Source organism: Nicotiana attenuata, chromosome 10 (assembly GCF_001879085.1).
Source record: "Nicotiana attenuata strain UT chromosome 10, NIATTr2, whole genome shotgun sequence".
Taxonomy (NCBI): domain Eukaryota; kingdom Viridiplantae; phylum Streptophyta; class Magnoliopsida; order Solanales; family Solanaceae; genus Nicotiana; species Nicotiana attenuata.
The window spans coordinates 28,909,430-28,931,047 of NC_031998.1; the positions used below are offsets into that span (position 1 = coordinate 28,909,430).

General features: G+C 37.9%; 1 protein-coding gene across 1 annotated transcript; it reads left to right on the forward strand.

Moving 5' to 3' along the window:
- Positions 295-6,380, forward strand: LOC109233210 (ATP-dependent Clp protease ATP-binding subunit CLPT1, chloroplastic-like). The gene is made up of 6 exons (XM_019398998.1): positions 295-751; positions 841-876; positions 1,062-1,171; positions 1,331-1,510; positions 5,696-5,823; positions 5,892-6,380. Exons 1-6 carry the CDS (start codon positions 531-533, stop codon positions 5,922-5,924), a joined length of 708 nt encoding a protein of 235 aa, XP_019254543.1. The 5' UTR covers positions 295-530; the 3' UTR covers positions 5,925-6,380.

Here is a 21,618-nt window from a genome sequence, read left to right on the forward strand (position 1 = left end):
ACGGGCTTTCCTCTCCCTATAATGTAGTTAGGTAAATTTCTAAAATTTCCAATATTAGGCGTCCCTTTTGTAAAAGAAAAATTAACCCAAATAACCGTCCACCCAATCACTTAAATTAAAAATAGCCGATGAAGGTATAATATATGCATATTTTTTGTGTATTATATATATATAATTGTGTATAATCAATGTATAACTTAACGTATATGGTTAGAAAAAGTAAATAATGAATATTGATCGCTTTGTAAAAGCAAACTTGCCCAGCTACATTCAGGCCCTATGTTTATGATTGAGTATGAGTCTGAGCTCGGCCCAACTATCATTGTTCCCTCCGTTCTCTTCAAGTGTATTATCTTTTGCAGTTCTATCCACCTCAGTTGAAGCTTGTACGCTACGTACATTGTTTATCAGCAGTCAGCACATTTGTAACAGCTCGAGAGTATAAATTCTGAACGGAAGGAGACGAGAGAATAAAGAAGATTCAAATAATTTTTCTTCTTTTTACCCAAATTAGGGCTTTCTTGTAGTCAATGGCGACTCACAGTTTTTCATTACTTTCAATCCCGTCTTCAACTTCGACTTCTTACAATAGACAAAGTGATAATAATACTTTAACCCAGAAGTATTGTAAGATTCTAGCTACTTCTTTTACTGGCGGAATGCTCTCTATTCGACCTCAGAATTTGAACGTTTTTACTCTCAAACGGCGTCGTTCGACCGTAGCAACGGTCTCCTTCAGCCTCCCAACTGCGTAAGCTTTCATGTTGCTCTGTGTTTGCGTTTTCATTTACTTGTAAATTAACACATTTTTGTTTGCGACGGTTGGTTTTTCCATTGCAGAAAACCAGAGAGAGCTCCTTCTGAGATACAGCCCAAGTATGTCTGCTTAATCTGATTTCTAATTGTACGAAATACGAATTAAGCAGTGTTATATAGTGTAGTAGAAATCAGTCAATCAATCAACTATGCTTCAATCGCAAATCAGAGGGGGTCGGCGTTATAAATCTTTTCTATCCATTTGGTTTTGTGATATAAGAGAAGCTTTTGAATAATTGTTGTAGATGGTCGGCAAGAGCAATAAAGGCATTTGCTATGGCTGAATTAGAAGCAAGGAAGCTCAAGTACCCAAATACTGGCACTGAAGCTCTTTTAATGGGAATCTTGGTCGAAGGTTAGCATCGAACTCAGTGGATGCTGCTGTAAAAGCTACATTTTGACACCTAGTGTGGGGCATGCATGTTTGTGTATATGAATATGAACTGTACTTTGTTATTAGATCAGGAAGATAATTTCTTTTTGAGTTTGAATAAAGAGAGATCTGTTTTGCTAGGAACCAGTTTGGCTGCCAAGTTTCTGAGAGCAAATGGTGTAACCCTTCTCAAGGCGAGGGAAGAAACCGTGAAGTTGCTTGGAAAATCCGATATGTATTTTTTCAGTCCAGAACATCCTCCCCTTACTGAACCAGCTCAAAGGGCTCTTGACTGGGCAGTCGATGAGAAATTGAAATCAGGTAAAATCATTGTTTTTTATGAAAAAATACACACACACACACACTGTCATTTATGATTTGTCCAGAACAACCCCTGCTAGTATACTATGCACATATAAAGCTTAAGATATATCAGACTTACTTGAGTGGTTTTAACAGTGACATTGGCTCTGGATACTATACCGTTTACCCAGTACACAGATGTGTATGCATAAGGTAGAATAGGGATAATACGTAAAATCCCCCTAAACTATAACCGGATTTCCAGTTATGCACTCAATCTTTGCAAGGGACCTATTATCCCCTGAACATCTTCAAAGTAGAATTGCGAGGGACCTATAACCGCCTGAACATTTTCTAAGTGGAATTTTTGCCACCCTGAGTGGCCAAAACGAGATTTAAGTTGGCAGTGTAATGCACGCGTGTTGCCATGTGTTTTCCATGTCATTTTCTTCTTTCTTTTTGTGGAGGAGGCGGTGGAAGGGCAGGTGATGTGGTGGGGGAGGTGGTCCAGGATGTGAGACTCATTGATGGTGGTGGCAGCAGCAGCAATGGGGTTGTGAGTCGTGGTGGCGGTGACAACAGAAGAGGTGGAAAGCGGTGATTGTGTGGGTTTGAGATTGGTTTCTCCTGTCGGAGCTGGTAACCTGAAGGGAATATAAGTACATAAAGTAAAAAGCAGAGACAATTTGTCTTGCTTTCACTAACTGTTTCATGTACTTCCTTCTTGCAATCATCTTATCAAGAAACGAAGAGATGAGAAAGAGAGAGAGTGAAGGCAAAATTTGCACGTGCTTTACATCTGCTCCAGTGGTGAACAATAGGTTCATTTCTCTACTTGTTTCTGCATGTATTTAACCTAAATTTGAAATTACAAGTTTTTCATCTTAAAACCAAAACTTCTCTCTCTGGTCTTGAGTACCAACAACCCATCTTTTAAATCTTTCTCTTCTCTTCACACGTGTCTTTGGGGTATTATGGACACTTCCTACTTTTCAATGTCCATCATGCCCCGTTCGTGAAAAAAGTAGGGGTTCCAAATTTTGAATTTCATTCTCTCATTACTTTAATTATTGTGCATGCAAACCCTAACCAATATCCACCTTCTATTAGTTAAATTAAAAGAAGGGAGGAGATTTAAGTATTCCGTTTAGGGTATAGAAGGAACTATAGCAATTGGAAGGTGTATATGGCATGGCATATATTGGTATTCCGTTTAGAGTACTGGGCAAGTGAAAGAAAGGAATAATGGAGGAGCTACAACTAATAGGTGTAGGCCGTAGGGTTTCAACGCATTAGGCGTGCATGGAAAAGTAAAATTTTCCATCGCAATATTTTATTTCTTCTATGTTCATAATTAATTTTATGTGAGAGAATGAGATCCAAATTTGAATCTTACAAAACCCGACTCACTTTCACAAAGGGTATAATGGGCATTGGAAAAGTAGGAAGCGTCCTTAATACCCCCAAGACACATGTGAAATTAGAAAAGAGAAAGAGAAAAATAGGTATCCAAATTTCATCGTAAATGTTCCTAAATGGCTGGGAACTTATGCAGAAAGCCAAAATTCCAAGAAAGTTCCAGGAAGCTTGCCTAGACGTGATAATCTTGCAAAAAGTGGAATAATACTAATGAAACAGCTGTTACATGTGTCTACAAGAATCAGAAAACATCAACCATTTTCGTCTCCTGTTAAGCTGCCAGAGACATTAGGATTTAGCAGATGTTTTTAACCTTTTTGGGATGAGTGGGTAATACCCTAATCCATTAAAGGAGCATATGTTAGCTGGTTTCTCTCATCTCTGGATGGCAGGGTAGGCTACAAAAGGGATACGGTGTCAGCATGCATTTTTTGAAGCATTTGGATAGAAAGAAACTTCAGATATTTTAAGGGTGTCATTTTCCGTCTACACAAACTTAAGGCTAAATGCCTAATGAGTCTTTTTGTTGATGTAAACTTGAAACTGCAAATAGTCAGATAATTTTTTGGATTTTGTTATAAATTTATCTGGACTAGCTAAATTTGTAAGCTCCTTGAATTACACCTATTAGTTGGCTGGATATTGGTCAGTTGAATCCCTTTATGGACCTAATTGAGGCATGTAAGTGCCATTGTAGGCATGTGATATGACATGAAGATATTGACTCGAGTACAATCTTTTACGGGTTGGTTATGTCTCAAATAAAGTCCTTGTAATAGATTTGTAGTGGTTGTGGCTTACTTGCTTTGGTGATCACGCATGAGCTGAAGTGGCAGTAAAACTGTGGAAGTGGTACCACAAAATAGAACTGATTGCTTCGGTGGCTCCTATAAGTTATAATCCTATTATGCACTGTATTTTCTTTGATTGTTTCACTACCAAATCAAGGGAAGAAAGAAGCGTACGTAGTTTTTTTTTTTTCTGCTGTGGGGTGGGGAGGTCTATACGTAGGCCATTCATCTGTATTCAAATCTATTTCATTCTAATACTAATTAACTTATCAAAGGGGAGCCTTGGAGCAACGGTAAGTTGTCTCCATATGACCTATAGTCAGGGGTCGAGCCATGGAAGCAGCCACTAATGCTTGCATTAGGGTAGGCTATGTACATCACACCCGTCAGGGTGCGGCCCTTCCCCGGGCCCTGTGTGAATGCGTGATGCTTTGTGCACTGTGCTGCCCACTAATTAACTTGTCATAATAGGCAAATTAGGGGTTATCTAAAACTAGAGAACTTCTAAGTTTTGTAATTATCCCTACACTAATATAAAATCTCTAATGACAAACATTAGATCTGATGTAAGCGTAAAACAACAATTAAGCTTTAATCTCAAGTAGTTGGTATCACTTCTAACTTCTAAGGATTTTTTGCTTCCATTGTGCTCTATTCTTCATTAGGTCTGCTTGGTCCCGAGAGAATGTCTAATTAAAATAACTCTTCTCCATGTGATTTTAGGTCTAACTTGTCCGCATTAAGAACTTTTAAGGTGTACATGTATGATTTGGTTTACTTTATGCCATAACTTTAATAAAGTTCTTCATCCAAAAAAAAAAAAGGAAAACTTTGATAGAGTTTAGTTATTTTAGGAATTGATCTACTTACAAATAGCATCTGCTATGCTTGCGCACAATGTCTATATCCTGTCCTTATTTCTTTAAACTGTGTCTCATTTATACAAATAGGCACCTTCTATATCACATCCTTACATTTCTAGAAATTTGTTGTGCTTAGCTCAAGGTCATATGGAGATATATTTTGGCCGCTTGAGGCTCCTCCTTAGTATATTCTCTTTAAGCTGCTCCATTTTCTAATGTTCTTCTGTTCTTCTCAACCTGATTTTGGAAGACATACTTTACTAATGGGGTAAGACCATCTCAAACAGTACTTTGAAGTTTATACTATTGCCTCAGTTTCATTTCATGTGACACCACCATTGACTGAACATGAAGTTTAAGGTGTTAATTTGGCTTCTGTCTTATGTAAGTAATAGTAGAAAAATAAATTAAAAGTAACGGTTAAAAAGTTTGCATCTTGAAATATTGAAGCGTTTTTAAAATTTATCAGTGGAAGGTAGTAAATCATTCTAGATATTACAAAATCGGAGAAACGTCATTTAAATTAGGACATCCAGAGTGTTTATTTTGATTTTCCCCATCTTGAAGTAATAGAACCACATCTATTACCAGAAAAACAACCACATCATTAACGGTCTCGTCATCTTTAGATTTTCTGACTATAACGTGTGCCACTGGTCCTCGAGGATTTCTCATTATCAAAAAAAGAAAAAGATTTTCTGACTGTCATTTTCAATATCTTTCAGATTTGTTGCGTCAAGTTCCCGAGTCATGTAGAGTCTAAGTTACTGACTCAGTAGCTATGCTACCTAAGCCCGTGAGACAAACTTGTTCACCTGTTTCCTTGCAGCATCATAATCATCTAACACATAAACTGAAACAATATCTTTATCCAGTGCTGTGACGCCTTATTATGTTATTGATAAAACTTCTTAGTTAAGAGGATGAAACACCATAACTTTAGAATAATTACATAGTAATGGAAATGCATGGTGAAACACACAAAAAAGCTAATGATGCCAACATTGAGATAATAAAAATCTTCAGCCAGGCTCATCTATCTGGAGATATATGGCAAGCATCATCTGACATTCAGACTCTTCTTTGCATGTATTCTGTGATGAAGTATGATCTTGTGATCATCTTTTCAGGTGAAAGTGGGGAGATAACCGTAGCACATCTGGCTCTTGGTATTTGGTCAGAAAAGGAGTCAGCTGGGCATAAAATAATGGCTACACTTGGTTTTGATGACGAGAAGGCTAAAGAGCTAGCCAAATCTGTAAGTTCACTGGAATTCTATTATTATTAGTCCCTTAATGTGACCCTTACATCCTTTCTTGTTTGCAGATGGACAAGGACATTGAGATGAGCTATAAATAAGTATCTTTGGAGGAACAATAATTGATGCATCCTTGCTCGCAATCTTCAACTAGTTTCTGCTGCAGAAGAGCTTATTAAAAAGTGTGTTTGGCCTTGTAGCAATTTTGCCCCATACACAATTAGCATTGATTTTCCTCTCTTTTCTTATTCGGTAGAAGACATTCTGTAATCTAAACGGCAACATTAATACCATCAATTTCAATGCTGTAGTATCTCAAATTGCAGTCTGTCATTTCGACAGTCCCCCTTTTTTGGGGTTTGGGGGAGTGTTTTCTTTTACTTATAGACTGTTCTCTGTCTAAATCTATAACGAGATGATGGCAGAGTAAGATCCGAATTCTTTTGCGTAGGGGTCAACTGTGTTTACTTGATATTCTCATTTTACTGGTTGTTGCAAATGAAGCCTCCTGAATATTTGCAGAGTTTTCCGGAGTTACACTTTAGTCCTAAGGATTATAGTAGCTTTTACTTTTACCCATGAAGTTAGCTTTTTATACATTTTTTCCTTTTCTTTAAATACTGATGTAAGGCACCTTCAGGAGCATGTTGAATGAAAAATCAAATCTTATCTTGTTTTTCTCTGTTTTCTTTTCCTTGCTTTCTTAGTTCATTTTCATGGCTTTTTCCGTTCGGGAATCGCTACATTTGGTATCAGAGCCAACGATTCTCGGTTATTCATCAGTGTTAATGGCAGAGGCCGGCGGAGGTTCGAATCAGTTGGAGCAACAAATTCAAGCTTTTATGGACAAATCGAACAGAAAACTACAACATATGGAAGAATGGTATCAAAATCGTTTTCGAACCATCCATAGTTCACGAAATCAGTATGAAGTTCAAAGGTTGGAGAGTGAGCAGCGTGTTTCCGGTGACTCGTACGTGCGTCATCAGTATTCCTGTGCAAATTCAAGTCTTTTATCGGGACTCGTATGATGATTTCTCTGGTGGATTTGCTAACCCGACGAATGGAGGATGGAATTATCTAGATCCACCCATAAATGCTCACTCACATGTTCCATATGCTTATCATTTTGATGGTAACTATCAGGGTTCATATTACGTTCAGCTGGGTGATGGTTCTGTGGTANGTGGTATAGTGAGTGCTGTGGAACTTTTCCACACTTAGGGATCAGCCAACAATGTCGACAAGATTCAAGAAGAATAGGAAGAAGAGAGGATACCTCGGTGCCTGTTGTGGTCGTATCAGAAAGCACAAGAAACATCATGGCGGTAGAGTAAATGCCGGCGAAATGAAGCATCAACGAATTCTCTTTGATAAATATCATCTCGATTACTTCGGAAAAGTGCGTAAGCGGTATCTTCACAAAGGCAGGAACCTGTCTGAGAGAGAAAGAGCGGGAATGTCATCTCTCCACAACGACATTACAGAGGAAGCAATACTGGAGGATGAAGAACAATATTCTGTTGTTTATGATGATTGTCCATTGATGGAAATTAAAGATAAGGAGGAAGGAAACAATGGAGACCAACTGTTCGATAAAAGTCCTCAAAAGGACGAAACTGGAGGAGATGGACCTGGGTCGACGAGAAGGAATGAGAAGGATAGTTATGTGAAAATGGGATCTATTGACTGTGAAGGTATAGAAGATTAGGTGTTTGATAAGTGTTCTCAAAGAACCATGCAAACCTTTCAAGAATATTTAATCCCTACATGTGGTTTAGAGAATGAGGATCCAGTTATCATCAATGATCTTGAGTTAGTTAGAGGGTGTTTGGAAAATAATAAACTCACTAAACTCAATGCATATGAGTTCCCTTTTGTTGGTACTACTGATGGAGATCGTAAAGTCATTACGCATGAGGGTGAGGAAACCTTTGAAAACAGCACCGAAGTCTTAGTTGAGGTTAGCAGCTTCAATGAATTAGAAAGGATTTACCAGCCATTCACAACCATTATCACCAAAGAAAGCAACCTCATTCCACATCATGTGATTCCTAGTCCAGATTTCTCTTTCAATGCCGCTGTGTGTTCGAATTTCGTGGTAGATGTTGGAAAAAACTTTGATGGCAAGGATGATTTTGACAACAGGGCACTATCGGATTTAATAAGCTTCAATTTGCTCTCGATAGCAAGTCTCTTTTGTTTGGAGGTGTGTGTCGTTTGGTTGAGCTAATTACTAGAAAATTTGATGGTCTTACGGCTCTCAAAGAGTGTGACGAAGCAAAAGGTGTCACAAAGGGAACCAAATTGTTTGGTACTGTAGTTTCGAAGATGTTTGAAACCGTAAATGCAGCATATCAAGGTCATAATCACATTATGACTTTACTGTTAGAGGATTGTAGCTATGGTTCCCTGCAGGTTAATGCTTTATCCGTTCTTTGGCAACTTGCATATCAACCTCCTAATAACCTATCCTCCCTAAATTATCTTGTGGCTTTATAAGGGGAAGATGTCAACTATTCATTCCAGCTCCATCGTGTGAGACTTGTTCAGTTTGAGCTAGGACAACCACTACATGCTTTGTGCGTGAACACCAATCATGATTCATCTGGATTTGTGAAAAATTCCTTGATGCCTTTGTATTCCAAGTTCGATGTGGTTGAAGACATCATCACATATGCCATAAGATTTCGGATTCCCAATCCAAATATGAGAAAATTCCTTGAAGAGTCGAGGAACCAAGCCGTAGCATATGGAGTTACTCCAGTCAATTGGTGGCTTGAAAATGAATTTGGCAACTATAAGTACACATTACTGGACACAAGGCAAGCAACGATAATACTTAGCTTAAGACTGTATGTGTTACAACCCATATTTACGTACGTTGGTTCATGCCATAAGTTAGTCGACGTAAATCTAAGAAGCGATTACTTTTGAAATGATAAGAAGTTAATCCTATTGATCTTAAATGATACAAGAGTGTATAAGGGTGATTAACAAGTATTAGAAGTTAAACGAATCAAGGATGTTGTAACTCGTATTCTTGGGTAAACCTAGGGGTGCTTAATATTCTCAAGAGGTCGTATTTTAAGGTATTTGAATCATATAATATCCGTATCATAGTCTTGAAGTCAAACGAGTTATGAAACAAAAGTCGACAAGAGTTGTCGCAACTTAGGTTCATAATTTTACTTAAACTTTAGGTCAAATGTTATTAAGCTTTTCTCCCAATGTACTTGGAATTACGGAGTGAACTACCCACCAAATTGAAGATCTATGAGTCTAGTTTCTAACGTATTAAACTTTTTATCAATACGACATCGGAGTAGAGAGATATAGGCATTTTTGCGAGATTGCACAAGCTGCTAGGTGACAAGTAGGTGTGTCACCTACTTGGTTAAATGATAGCCCAAAAATAGGCAATTTCGGGTCGGCCAAAGAGCCCATTTAAAGGGTTATCTCCTGCAATATAACTCTCATTATATATCACAAATAACCATACCTAAACCCCTGCAAACTTCCTCCCAAAAATTATCCACAAACCCTAATCGATTTTCCCGCTCTTTCAAGTTCTAATTGAGGGTAAAACCTAGAGTTTGAAGAACCAAGGGAAGGGCTGAGTTATCCAAAAAGTAAGGTAAGTTTACTGCTCTCTTTCATCCATTTTTTCTGCTGTGAATTCATGGTAATTCGTTCTATACATGTAAGAACTCACGGGACGGTGATCGGAAGCCGTGAGTTCGAGTTATTCACTTGTAGCGGACTGTTTTGTGGACTGTTTTGTGTTGCTGTTGGGCTGCGTGTTTTACTACTATTTTGTGGAGTTTTGGAGGAGGAATGGTGTGGAGAAACACCATATATATGTAGGTTTGTGGGCTGGTCGTTCGTCATAACATTTCCGGTCGTTTGACCGATTACGGTGGTCGTCGTATGTATGAAGTGATTAGGTTGTGTGTGGACTGTTTTGGGAGGCTCAATATGATTATTATTGATGTTGTTTGGGCTGTTTTGTGATTTTTTTGAATTGTGTGAAGTCATATATATAGGGGAGGTGTTGTCCGTTTCATCGTAAAATAGGTTGTGGTCAATACATAATAGTTATGACGCTTAAATGATAACGATAGTGTCGTTTCTCTTATTGTAGACTAAGGAGTCGAGACAATTGCATAGCTTGAGATTGGGGCAGTATATACAAGGTATGTGAGGCTATCCCTTTCCTTCTTTTGTACGACTCCGATTGTACATAATGCAATGAACGAGCTTCCAAAGATACTCTACTCTTAGAATCTAGCAGTACTTACATTGTTTCCCTTCTTATGGAACAATTGATGTTGAGGTTACTTCTCTTATTCTTATATTATCAATGTTGTTGGTACTTCCTGATTCTTATAAGATTCTTGATGAAGAGTTAGTCCTAATATTGTGTACGGAGAATATCGACCTTACGTCGCTCCGAAAGGTTCAGAATATGATTCCAATGAGTCCTGCATGCATTGTATATATACGTCTCTATTTTACTCTACCGAGCCGCGCTATAGTCGGCCGGGTACGGCACCTATTGTGCAACCACTGATCAGTTGGGTTTTACCGAGCTCCACGTGGCCGGGTATGATTCTACCGAGCCTTATGATGGTCGGGTACGTTTTTACCGAGTCCTCTTTGAGGCCGGGTATGTTATGATGATGATGATGCCCACAGAGGCGTGTGTATTAAAAGTTTATGTATATATATGTTTGTATCATGCATTTCATGTCAGTAGCCCACAGAGGTACCCAGATGTTACAGGTTGTATATTCTCTATCCTTATTCACATTACTGTTCATAGTTATGCTTTCCTGCCTTGCATACTCAGTACTTTATTCATACTGACGTCCTTTTTATTTGTGGACGCTGCATGTCGTGCTGCAGGTCCTGATAGACGGGTAGACGCAGCTCCCCCACCACAGTAGGCTTTCCAGTTCAGCGGTTATAGGCGAGATCCCTTCTCCGGACTTGCCGTGGTCTTGGTATGCATTTTTGTTATAGATATTATGGGTGTGTTGGGGGCCTGTTCCGGCTATGTTGCATTATTTATGCTCCTTTAGTGGCTCATAGACAGGTGTCGGCTTATGTATAGTTTGGTATGCCTTGTCGGATGATTTTTGTTGTATAGTCTTTCATGGAAGCGTGGTAGCTCCTAACTTATATGTAGTTTCTTGGTAGTCTTGTTATCCCATGTTATGTATGTTCATTCCATTATCTTTCATTGTTTGGTGTTCATAATCCATATCTACCACTTATATTGATCTCGTCGGCCCTTAAAGATAATAAGAAGATTAGATAAAATGTACGTTGGTGCTCGGCAAGTATGGCCCGGGTACTAGTCATGATCCTCCAGTTTGGGTCGTGACAGTATGACAGGGAGCCTTATTTTCCAATGATGGAGTGCTTATTAGCTGAAAAAACCAACCTACTAGATGTAAGTTTCTCTGAAGTAATTTGCAATGCTAATAAGGCACTAGTCTTGTGGTTTTCTCAGTTTGATGATTCAAACGGGAAAGTGATTGTGGTTGATATTTGAGATGATCTAGTCTTGTGGTTTTCTCAGTTTACTGGTTCAAACAGGAACGTAATTGTGGTTAATATTGGACATGCTCTTATTTACTCTGCTATAACGGCAAATCTGGTAGGAAAACTTGTCGCTGCTTATCTTATAGCCCATAGTAGTAGCTTGTTGAATTTTGTAAAGCAACCTGAAATGCAGCATAAGAAGCGCTTGAGTGTTTCTCGATGCAATGAACTAACAATGTGGAGAATGGCATGGTTGATTTTTCATATACCTTGGGTTCCTGAAACTAATATTCTCTGGTTATGCATCATGGCATTGCAGGTACTTCTCACAGAAATGTTCCTTCTTCTTGTTGATCTAGGTGATGCGATGAGACTACATTAATTTCAAAAGGCTCTGTCTTTCCAGTTTGGTGCTCTTACACTTGTTATTCGTTATTTTAGGATGAAAATAACATCAAATGCAACAGTAACAACCTTGGAAGCAGACAAAGTGAAAAGGACCCAGGGCCAATTTGAATCAGATGTCCAACATATATTAAACTTTATACTACCAGCCTAGGGGTGGCAATTTGAGCCCAAACCCATCTAACCCGCCCAACTAGCCCAGAGATTAATGGGTTGGGCTACAAATATTTTAGCTCATGGGTCAATTTGGGTTGAGCCCAAGTTAACCCATTATTTTTTATAGCCCATTCTGACCCATTTAACAGCCAAATACAACCCATGAAACTCACCCAAAACAAAGGATCTCAACCTAACTTATCTAGAAATTTACTTAGTTACCCCAATTTTTTTATTTTTTTATTTTTTGTATTTTTAATTTTCTGTTCTTTTGTTTTTCTACACCACTCACTCAACCCATCCACCCCACCCCACCCCACCCTACCCCTACAACCCCCCCCGCACCCAGCGCAAAACCCCTAAAAAATTCACTTTTTTGTTGTATTTTCAATTTTCTATTATTTTATTTTTCTACACTACAACACCCTACCCCTACCCTCCCACCCCCACCCCGGCGCAAACCCCTTAAAAAAATTTTTTACTTTTTTTTTTGTATTTTCAATTTTTTATTTTTTTTTTATTTTTCTGCCCCCCCCTCCCCCAAAACCCCTCAATTATTATTTTTTTACTTTTTTTTTTATAATTTTAATTTTCTGTTTTATATTTTTTTATTTTTCTGCACCATGCACCCACCCCCACCCCAACCCATAAAATATTTGTCAACTTACATATTTTAAGGTAAAAAGTTTTTTTTATGCAAATGAGCATGGTTCTAAAACATGGGTCAAGTTGGGCGGGTTGGGTTATGACCAATGTTTAGCCCATCTTGACCCAGCCCATCTTAACCCAAATACACTTTGGGCTAGGTTGGGCAATGACCCATTTATTGACCTAACCCATCTTGACCCGCCCAAATTCAGCCCAACCCGCCCATTTGCTACCCCTATACCAGCCATAGTGGAATCTTTACATCATATTGGAAAGTGTGAAAGTTTGAACTCGTGGTTTGAGTACCCAGTCTTCAATGAAACATATGCCACTAAAGTCATGAGAGAACTTGTTTATGGTGCAAACAGAATTAGGAAATACAAGGATTTGGATGTTATGGTCTCAACTCCTTACCTTGATGATTCTGGGAAAAGGGCAATTAAGGAATCAGGTAATAATGATGGATTTGTTTACTGGACAATATGAAAAATCATGGCAGTCTCATTGACAAAAGATGACAGCAATATTGCTACTTTATTATTTTATGGTCTTCAACAGAAATCAAGTGAAAGCATCTCGGTTTTTTGTGGTGAAAATTTTGCTGAAGTAACTCCTGTTGATAGCAGAAGTATGGAGAATATGGGTATATCTAGACTTAAGAGGAAGCATACTGGAGCATTATACCATTTCCAAATTCAACTGGATGGCCATTTGGTAAATGCATTGCTTTTGGACAGTGATGACACAAATATCTTGGAGGTTATTGGTCTTATTCTTTTCAGAAGTTGGTGGCAGGGCATGTCTTCTCCAAAGGCACTACTATATGTTAGAGTATTTGAATTTGGTCAAAGTGGACAGAATATGATAGTTTTCATAGTAATTTTTTCTTGTGAAAGTTCAATCCCATATGAACTCGCAACTAGTGTTCTATCTCTAGCAACTGGAGAAGGATTTATTCAAATGTATGCTACATTTTTACCAGTATCTGGAAGGACGTCACATCATCTTAAGGTGTACCAATTTGGTTCTATCCATATTGGAGGGGTTGCATGGAAAGCTTGGATATGCCGTGATTTCTCGATCTTGGTTGTAGCTTATTTACTTCTCCGGTGTGGTGTAACCTTGACGATAATGCCAGTTACTTTTAGCATATTACTATTGGGAGTTGGATGTGGTTTAGCATGGACATTTTGGATAGACACCTTGGGAGTGTTAGCAAGCTGCCAAGAAAGCATGCCTTGGTGCGTTGTTTCTGGTCTTTGCATTGGGCTTTCAATTCTTGGAATATATACGGAGTTCTATAATTGTGGGAGATGTGGCTGCAAATGAAGGGGGATGGATTGTTGCAAATGAAGCCTCTGAATATTTGCAGAGTTTTCCGGAGTTACACTTTAGTCCTAAGGATTATAGTAGCTTTTACTTTTACCCATGAAGTTAGCTTTTTATACATTTTTTTCTTTTCTTTAAATACTGATGTAAGGCACCTTCAGGAGCATGTTGAATGAAAAATCAAATCTTATCTTCTTGTTTTTCTCTGTTTTCTTTTCCTTGCTTTCTTAGTTCATTTTCATGGCTTTTCCCGTTCGGGAATCGCTACACTGGTAAGATTAAATCAATTGAAATTTGATCTAGTAAAAAAAGTTCCTACATCGAGTCTGATGTTTTGTTTTTGAACACCTGATCTCAACTTGGACTAGTAAATTAGAGCACAAGTCAGGTTGATGTTTCTCGTAATTCTCACCCATGATAAGTTTATGAAATGGTTACATTTGAATTCGAATTCCGATAAAGATTTAAGGAAGTTTCTTTATTTACATTGAATGACTTACTCTAACAGCTTGATTGCTCGTTTTTTGATTTTTCGTTTCAAATTACGCTTTGATTATTAATATAACTTGATACTAGTTTTTTTGTGCAACATGTCGAGTCATGTACTCCATCCGTCCCTCTCCTGTTTCATGTTTTCCTTTTTGAGAATCAATATGATTGATCTTCGAAGCTCAACTAAATTTAAAATTTAGATAAGTAAACTTATACGAAAAGTACTGCAAGTTGCAATTCTTCTGATCATGCCAATATGATGAAAAGATATATTTTTAAATGTAGGTCAAAATTCACATAGCTTTTCTCTAGAAATTAAACGTACCAACTAATTTTGGGACTGAGGGAATAGTACTTAGTTTTGTACAATAATCAATTACTAAAACAAAGTTTTGCATGAATACTTATACACGAAAGAATAAAGTATAATTTTTTGTGAATGATCAATGAGCATTGTTTTGTGGCGATTTTTTGTCGAGGTCAAGATTATTGAATATGATATCATCTGAACCTCCAAAAATAAAAAATCAAAAAGTTAAGTAAATACATATAATATTTTTTCTTATTTTAATCTAATGAAAGTGTATCTCACCTACCTTCCAGTAAACGCTATACTTAGTTTAAGATCCTTCCAAATAATACACATAAATGTACGCCCAACTAATTTGCATTTTACAAAGAAGTTACAACAATAACCTTTAAACATGATCAGGGGATGTATGTCATGATTTTTTAGATCATCGCTCTTACGAATGTCTAGCATATCACTCATAGATGTGGATTTCATCAAAAAATCACATAGGACAATACTAAATAAATAAATAAATAATAAGTAAAGTTAAAAAAAATAAAACTCAATTTTATGAAAAGTTAAACCCAATGGAACCACATATATACATACAATTTTCTTGCATAAGGTTATTGATCACGCCCAACTATGCCTTATAAAAAGGACAATGCGGTCGTTGCAAATATAATCCGGTTTACAAGTCCGGAGTCGAATCCCACAGAGAACTAAGGTTTAGCTACAGCTGTTCACTATCACCAAGAAGACAAGCTTTAACAATCCCTAACTTATAGATATTAAGATTCTTCTGTTTAACTAATTAACTAATAAATTAAAATAGTAAATTAACAACTAACAATACTGAGGGTTATAGAAAAGATTAAGGAGGTCTAGAGTTATGATTTCCCCTATTGTCGGAATCCTTCCCGCTATGTCTTCTATAATTTTGCCTAAGTATTCTCTACCGATCATGAGCACTCTTATTACCGTAAATCTCTAATTACGATAATTTACTAGACGCACTCTCCCGAGCTACGCTAGCTGGCTTTTAATACAGCTCACTTCAGATTGCACCCAAGGCTTGTTATCCCTAATCCCGCCTTTAAACCCTCGGTTATTGATCCCTCATATACTCTGGGAGTGGTGTTGTTCAAAAATTACCTAAATATGCACTCTCTCCCGAGTTATGCATACTAAATAGGCACAGCTAATTGAAAGCTCTTCAATCAACCAGAATATAAACGTAGTTGAACAAATAGAGAAAAGCTATGGCTCAATTATATAAAACATAACAAGAATGTATCCTACAAAAGATTCAATCAAAACTCTAGATAACAAATTAGCTATTCATAATAGTATGTAAAAGTACAATACTAAAATTCATAACCAACAATGAAAAATAGGAAGAGGAAGGAAAAACTCGTAGAAGAATTCTCCGTCTTGCTCCCAATGTGTTCTTGCCTCCTTAGGTCGAATCTATATCCAAAATATGCCCCCCCCCCCTCCCTTTCTTGGCCGGCTTCCTTGGTTTAATATAGGGTTTAGGGCTTAAAATTCCGTGTTTTGCACATAAGTCCCTGAAATTTCCGCCTCCTCGCGGTGGAACCGCGGCCAAACATGCCCTCTGATTCTTCAGTTGTCCGCGACCATCTTCTACCGCGGTTCTGCCGCGGTCGCGGCGGAACCGCGGTTTTTCACCCTGTTCCGTTTGGAATTTGGAAAAACGTAAAACATGAAAGTTGTAGCCCTTTGAGTTAGCTTTCCAACCATATATTGTGGAGCCCAAATGGAGTTCTGAGCAAAAAGTTATGTCTATTTTACTAGACAGTACACAATATGCCTTCTCAAGTCTTCGTTCGTACTTAATTATCAAATTTGACCCCCGAACACGATCCCGGCTTAATTCCTTGAGCTTTTACTCAGACTTCAAAGCTTCAAATCACTTAATTTCATTCCATAACATCTATATAGCTCGAAATCATACCTACAAGGCATAAAACACACAACTAGTGCAAAACACTAGCGATTAAAGCGCAAACTCAATTAAAGTGCAGTAAATCCGAGTGTAATAAGCGACTAAAATATGCAATTATAGCCTATCATCAACACCCCACACTTAAACCATTGCTCGTCCTCGAGCAATCAAACTACACTTTTTTTATAGACACGACCTTTTTAAACAATTCTCCTAACTCATCACACCAAGAGTATTTAAAATAGACTAAGCACAAAAGCGTAACATCTTCACCTCAAGATTTGACTCACAAGTACCACACGTTATTCACAACTCACTCACTTACTCTAATATAGAGGTGACTGACATTACCTTTCCTTCATGAATCAAGTACCCTCGCACAACAAAAGAGAGTAGTTCCACACAATAAAATTTAAGAACACTTAGGAACTCAAGATAGAAAGAATTCACGCACTCTCAGAAATAACATTCATATGCCACAAAAGATGCACCATAAGCTTGCCCGTAGTGTACTACTCCATTAATCGAGCTCATTCAATCTTGGATCAATTAGGACTTTATTTGGTTGTAATGTAGGCTACGGGACGGGTAGGATACATTTAGATATAAGGGTGACTACACCTCCCTAAGCACTTTAATACATATACTTTAACATTCAAACCCCATACTTATGTCAAACCAAACTCCACCTTCACATCAATGTATATTACCCCATACTCCTTTAAGCACACTTACATCAAGAGCCACCACTTATCAAAGAATTTTTTTTTAACAACAATCCAGCTATTTTTTTTTTCAATTCAGGTGGCTTTTACTTTTTCAAAACAGTGCACCTTTCTCCTTATTTCATTAGTTCCACTCAAAAGCCAAACCAACCACCCCACACTTTAACTTTTACAAAGTTCATAAATAATTCAAGTGCTCATGAGAGGTTACAATGGTTCAAATAGATGGTTAATTCGAACAAATGAGTAAGACTTGTAATGTGGTTGCCAAAGAAACAGGATTACAGGCTCAAAGGGGTTAACTACGATACATAATAATTAGGCGGGTAAAATATACATATCTGGCTCAACAAAGAAATGCCTATATCACTTCCTAGACTGAATAAAACTACTATTTCTCTTTGCAAACACACGGGGCAAGTTCTAGGCATCAAATGCAATGCACAGAATATCACAAAACCTTACACACACATGGCACATAACTCACTCGGGATTGGATTCATCAAGACACCCTAGTCAGAGCAGTTAAGCAAATTTAAGATCATACAATTTAAGGTACTTATACAAGAGTCAAAAACTGAGCCTAAGCGTCACAACCAAAGTACTCACTATTCTCAAGGCATAACAAAGTCAAGAGATATTGCTTCAATTCAAAACACAACCCAATGGCTCTTATTCCAAAAAAAAAACTAACTACACCCGGTTCAAATAAAACCCTTGGAAAAGAACCGTGGTTTAAAGAAAAACCAAGGGGTAATTGCTACACTACCTAACAAAACAAAAAATCTTTTTGGTATTTTCTTTAGACTTACTTCCCTCAAGAAAACTGTCTAGAAGATCCTTCATCAGGAAAAGTCCAATCTTTTAAAAAAAAACACAGCTAAAGTAGCATGAAAAACCACCCAGACAATCTCCTCACCCCACACTTAAAATTGTGCATTGTCCCCAATGCACATCTATACATACAAGAAGGTAAAAGAAACTCCCTGGTAGGCCAAAGGCCGAAGCACTAGCAGTTCATGGGGTACTCAGACTTCTCCCAAGCTTGGTCCTTCGTGTGGGTACCTCACACTTAGTTCCAACCATTTGGTTTGCTGATGCATCCTTCCAATNCAACACCACTCCTAGATTATTAGAGGAATCTATAATTGTGGGTTTAAAGGCGGGATTAGGAATAACGAAGCCTTGGGTGCAATTTAAATTGAATTGTGCGAAATTAAGCAAGCTAGTGTATCTCGGGAGAGTGCAATAGTAGATTACTGTGATTACTCGGGAGAGATTTGCGGTAAGATTAGCGTTCATGATTGATAGAGATGTGTGGGTAAATTTGTATGAGCATAAACAGAAGGGATTTCATCAATAGGGGAAATCATTGCCTTAGCTTTTTCTCATAAATGTTTACAACCCTTCTAATTTAGTTATAGCCTTTTATTTACTTGCAAGTTAGTTATTAAAGAACAATCAACTGAGAATTTGAATATTTGGGAAGCTGGTTCTGAAGACTTGGTGGGTCTGAAGGTAGCAGTTGATAGGTTAACTCTCTGTGGGATTCGACTCCGGACTTGTAAACCGGATTATATTTGCAGCGACCGCATTGTCCTTTTATACGGCATAGTTGGGCGTGATCAGTATACACTTGAAGAATGCAAATGGATTAACTAAATTTGCACTTTCACAAGAATTTTGAATTCTACTTGTACTATTACTCTAACAATTGTAAGATAGGTAAAAGAAACTAGAAATGAATGATTGTTTTTGGTGTTCTTCAAATAGTTAAAAAAACCTAGGGATGTAACCATAACATAGTTGTTCACCTAATGGGTTAAAGATGGTAATACTTGTTTTGTTGATTAGGGAGTATTAGAACTATCAACTCTATATTACTCACTCAATAGCTCTCGATCAAAGAGTGATTTTGCCCAGTTTGGCTTTCTCAAGTCCAAATGCGTATCGAACAAAATAGTTGATATGAGCTCAAGTCGGGTTCTTACTATCTCTAGTTTGGACCCTTTAATTAGGCTAATCAAACTCTCAGTTATCCCATTTCCTTGTTAGTCAAGTTATTCTAGACTAGGTCACTCTTTCTCAAGTAGAGACTAAGTCAAAAATGCATGAATTAATGTTTGCAACCATTAATTCTAAAATTGAAGCATGAACTAAGCTAAATAATCAATACCCAATCATAAACAAGCATTAAATGAAATACCCATAAGGTTTACACGCTAGGGTTGGGTCACAATCCTAGTAAGAATCTAGCTACTCATAATGGGAATTCAAGAAAATAAAGAAGAAAAGCTAATTAAACTCATAATTAAAGATTAAAATGATTAAATATCATGTTTAACACTAAAATGATCACAAACTTCCTAAAATGGCAAGAGGTAACGGCTACAATAGCTCAAACTTCGAAACTTGACCTAAAATGGTGACACTCGTCTATATATAGTGGCCCAAAATTCGCTGACAAAAATGCCCCTCCGGAGGTTCTGTAGCCGCACAACTCCATGTGCGATCAGCAGATTTCTTCAGTCGGCATAAGGTTAGGTTCTGCAGCCACACATTTCTGGATTGCTGCCACGAATTGACTTCTGTAGACACCCAACTCTTGTATGGTCCCCACTTCAGAAACGCTTCAGAACTTGGTCTTTTGCACACTCTATAAACTTGGAATCATTTGCCAGTGCAAACCCTGTTTTGCGGCCGCACAATTCATGTGCGGTCCGCACATTGGTCAAAATTCTGTTTGCGGTCGCAGATTGGGTTCTTTATAGTTTCATTAGTGCAAACTTCTGCTCAAAATCCCACAAGGTTGATGCTTCTGTTTACCCTTAAAATGGATAACATTTAAATTTATATGCAATTTTAAAGATATGTGGATTTATTCAACACAAATAATTAAGAAGTGAGTTAAAGACACTATGAATAGTCAAACCAGTTGTAACGTCATGGCCTAGCTTAAACTTGGATTGGGCAATAGTTTCTTCGGTTGGGTCTTGGGTTCAAAGTCAATCAAGAACAAAGACCAAAAGTAGAGTAAAGACTTTTCAGTAGCTAGAAAGGAGAGAAATAATTTTTATTACATTGGTATGCGTGTTACAATATGTTCTATCAAGGAAAAACTTTCCATTTATATAGTAGGAGAGTTTCACCCTTAGTACTAGAAAAGGTAAAAATCCTCATTTCTCGTCAATTATTAATCTGCTGCCCACGACGGGCGAGATCTGCGTTGTGATATCTGGTGGGGTGCGAATATCACGGCCCTCTGTTAGTCGCGTGCAACTGTTTCCGTGCTTTCCGATGTCTCAGAGCTCATTCTGGATTCAATGAGGTGTTGTCTTATCAGGCCCGGTGGTGAGAACTTCGTTCGGACCTTAATACGAGAAGTCCCTAGCTTCGATTCCAATCCCATATAATCATGTCTTTACTTCGTTTGACCCGCCGGGAAATCGGGGTGCCCATTAGCTCCGATTTTACCCGTATATAGCTTCCCCTATTGCCAACAGGATTTTGATTCTTTTTAGGAACTTGATGTCGATAAATCTGCGAATCTAGAAATTCATTTAGGCCTATTGAACCTTCTCGAACTGTTTCTTTTTAAGAACAAAAAAGATTTGTGCCAAAATAACAGATGCCAAGAAGAACAAAAGTCCTTGGACACATAATGGATCTTGAAGTACTATTTCTGCATCTCCCTGACCAAATTTGCCTACATTAGGATTACTCGTTAATGGTTGATCAAATTTGATAGATTCGCCCTCGGAAACAAGAGGATCTGGTCCGGGAGGGATAATATCAACCACTTGACGTCTATCCGACGCATCCGTTATGGTTATCTTATATCCACATTTTTCTTTTCGTATGATTTTACTTACTATACCTGCTGCTGTAGCATTATAAACAGTACAGTTACTCTTGCTCGCGTCGGGCCAAACGCCACCGTCGAAAGTGCCATTTAACCAAAAGCAGAAAGTGTTACCAAAAAAATGTCCGTGGTTTCCGCGACATTGTGAATTTGGACGCTCCAAAAATCCCGCGCTGGAGTGCTAGGACGATACTCGTCAGCGCACGCGTGAGCAAGTTTGATTTGTGTCTGGGAAAAAATACAAAAGATGCCTCTGAGCTCTGGCTCTGTGACTGTCGCTAATTATCACAAAAATCTCCAAATACGGAATTTGATCCAAAGGAAAAATTTTGGGTCCACTTTTCACTCTCAATAAAAGGGCTAAAAA

Bases quoted from the DNA above. Each gene is read 5' to 3' on its own strand.
- LOC109233210 (XM_019398998.1), top strand. From the start codon at position 531: ATGGCGACTCACAGTTTTTCATTACTTTCAATCCCGTCTTCAACTTCG. The intron at 877-1,061 runs GTATGTCTGCTT...TAATTGTTGTAG, and splicing joins CCTTCTGAGATACAGCCCAA to ATGGTCGGCAAGAGCAATAA. The intron at 1,172-1,330 runs GTTAGCATCGAA...CTGTTTTGCTAG, and splicing joins AATGGGAATCTTGGTCGAAG to GAACCAGTTTGGCTGCCAAG.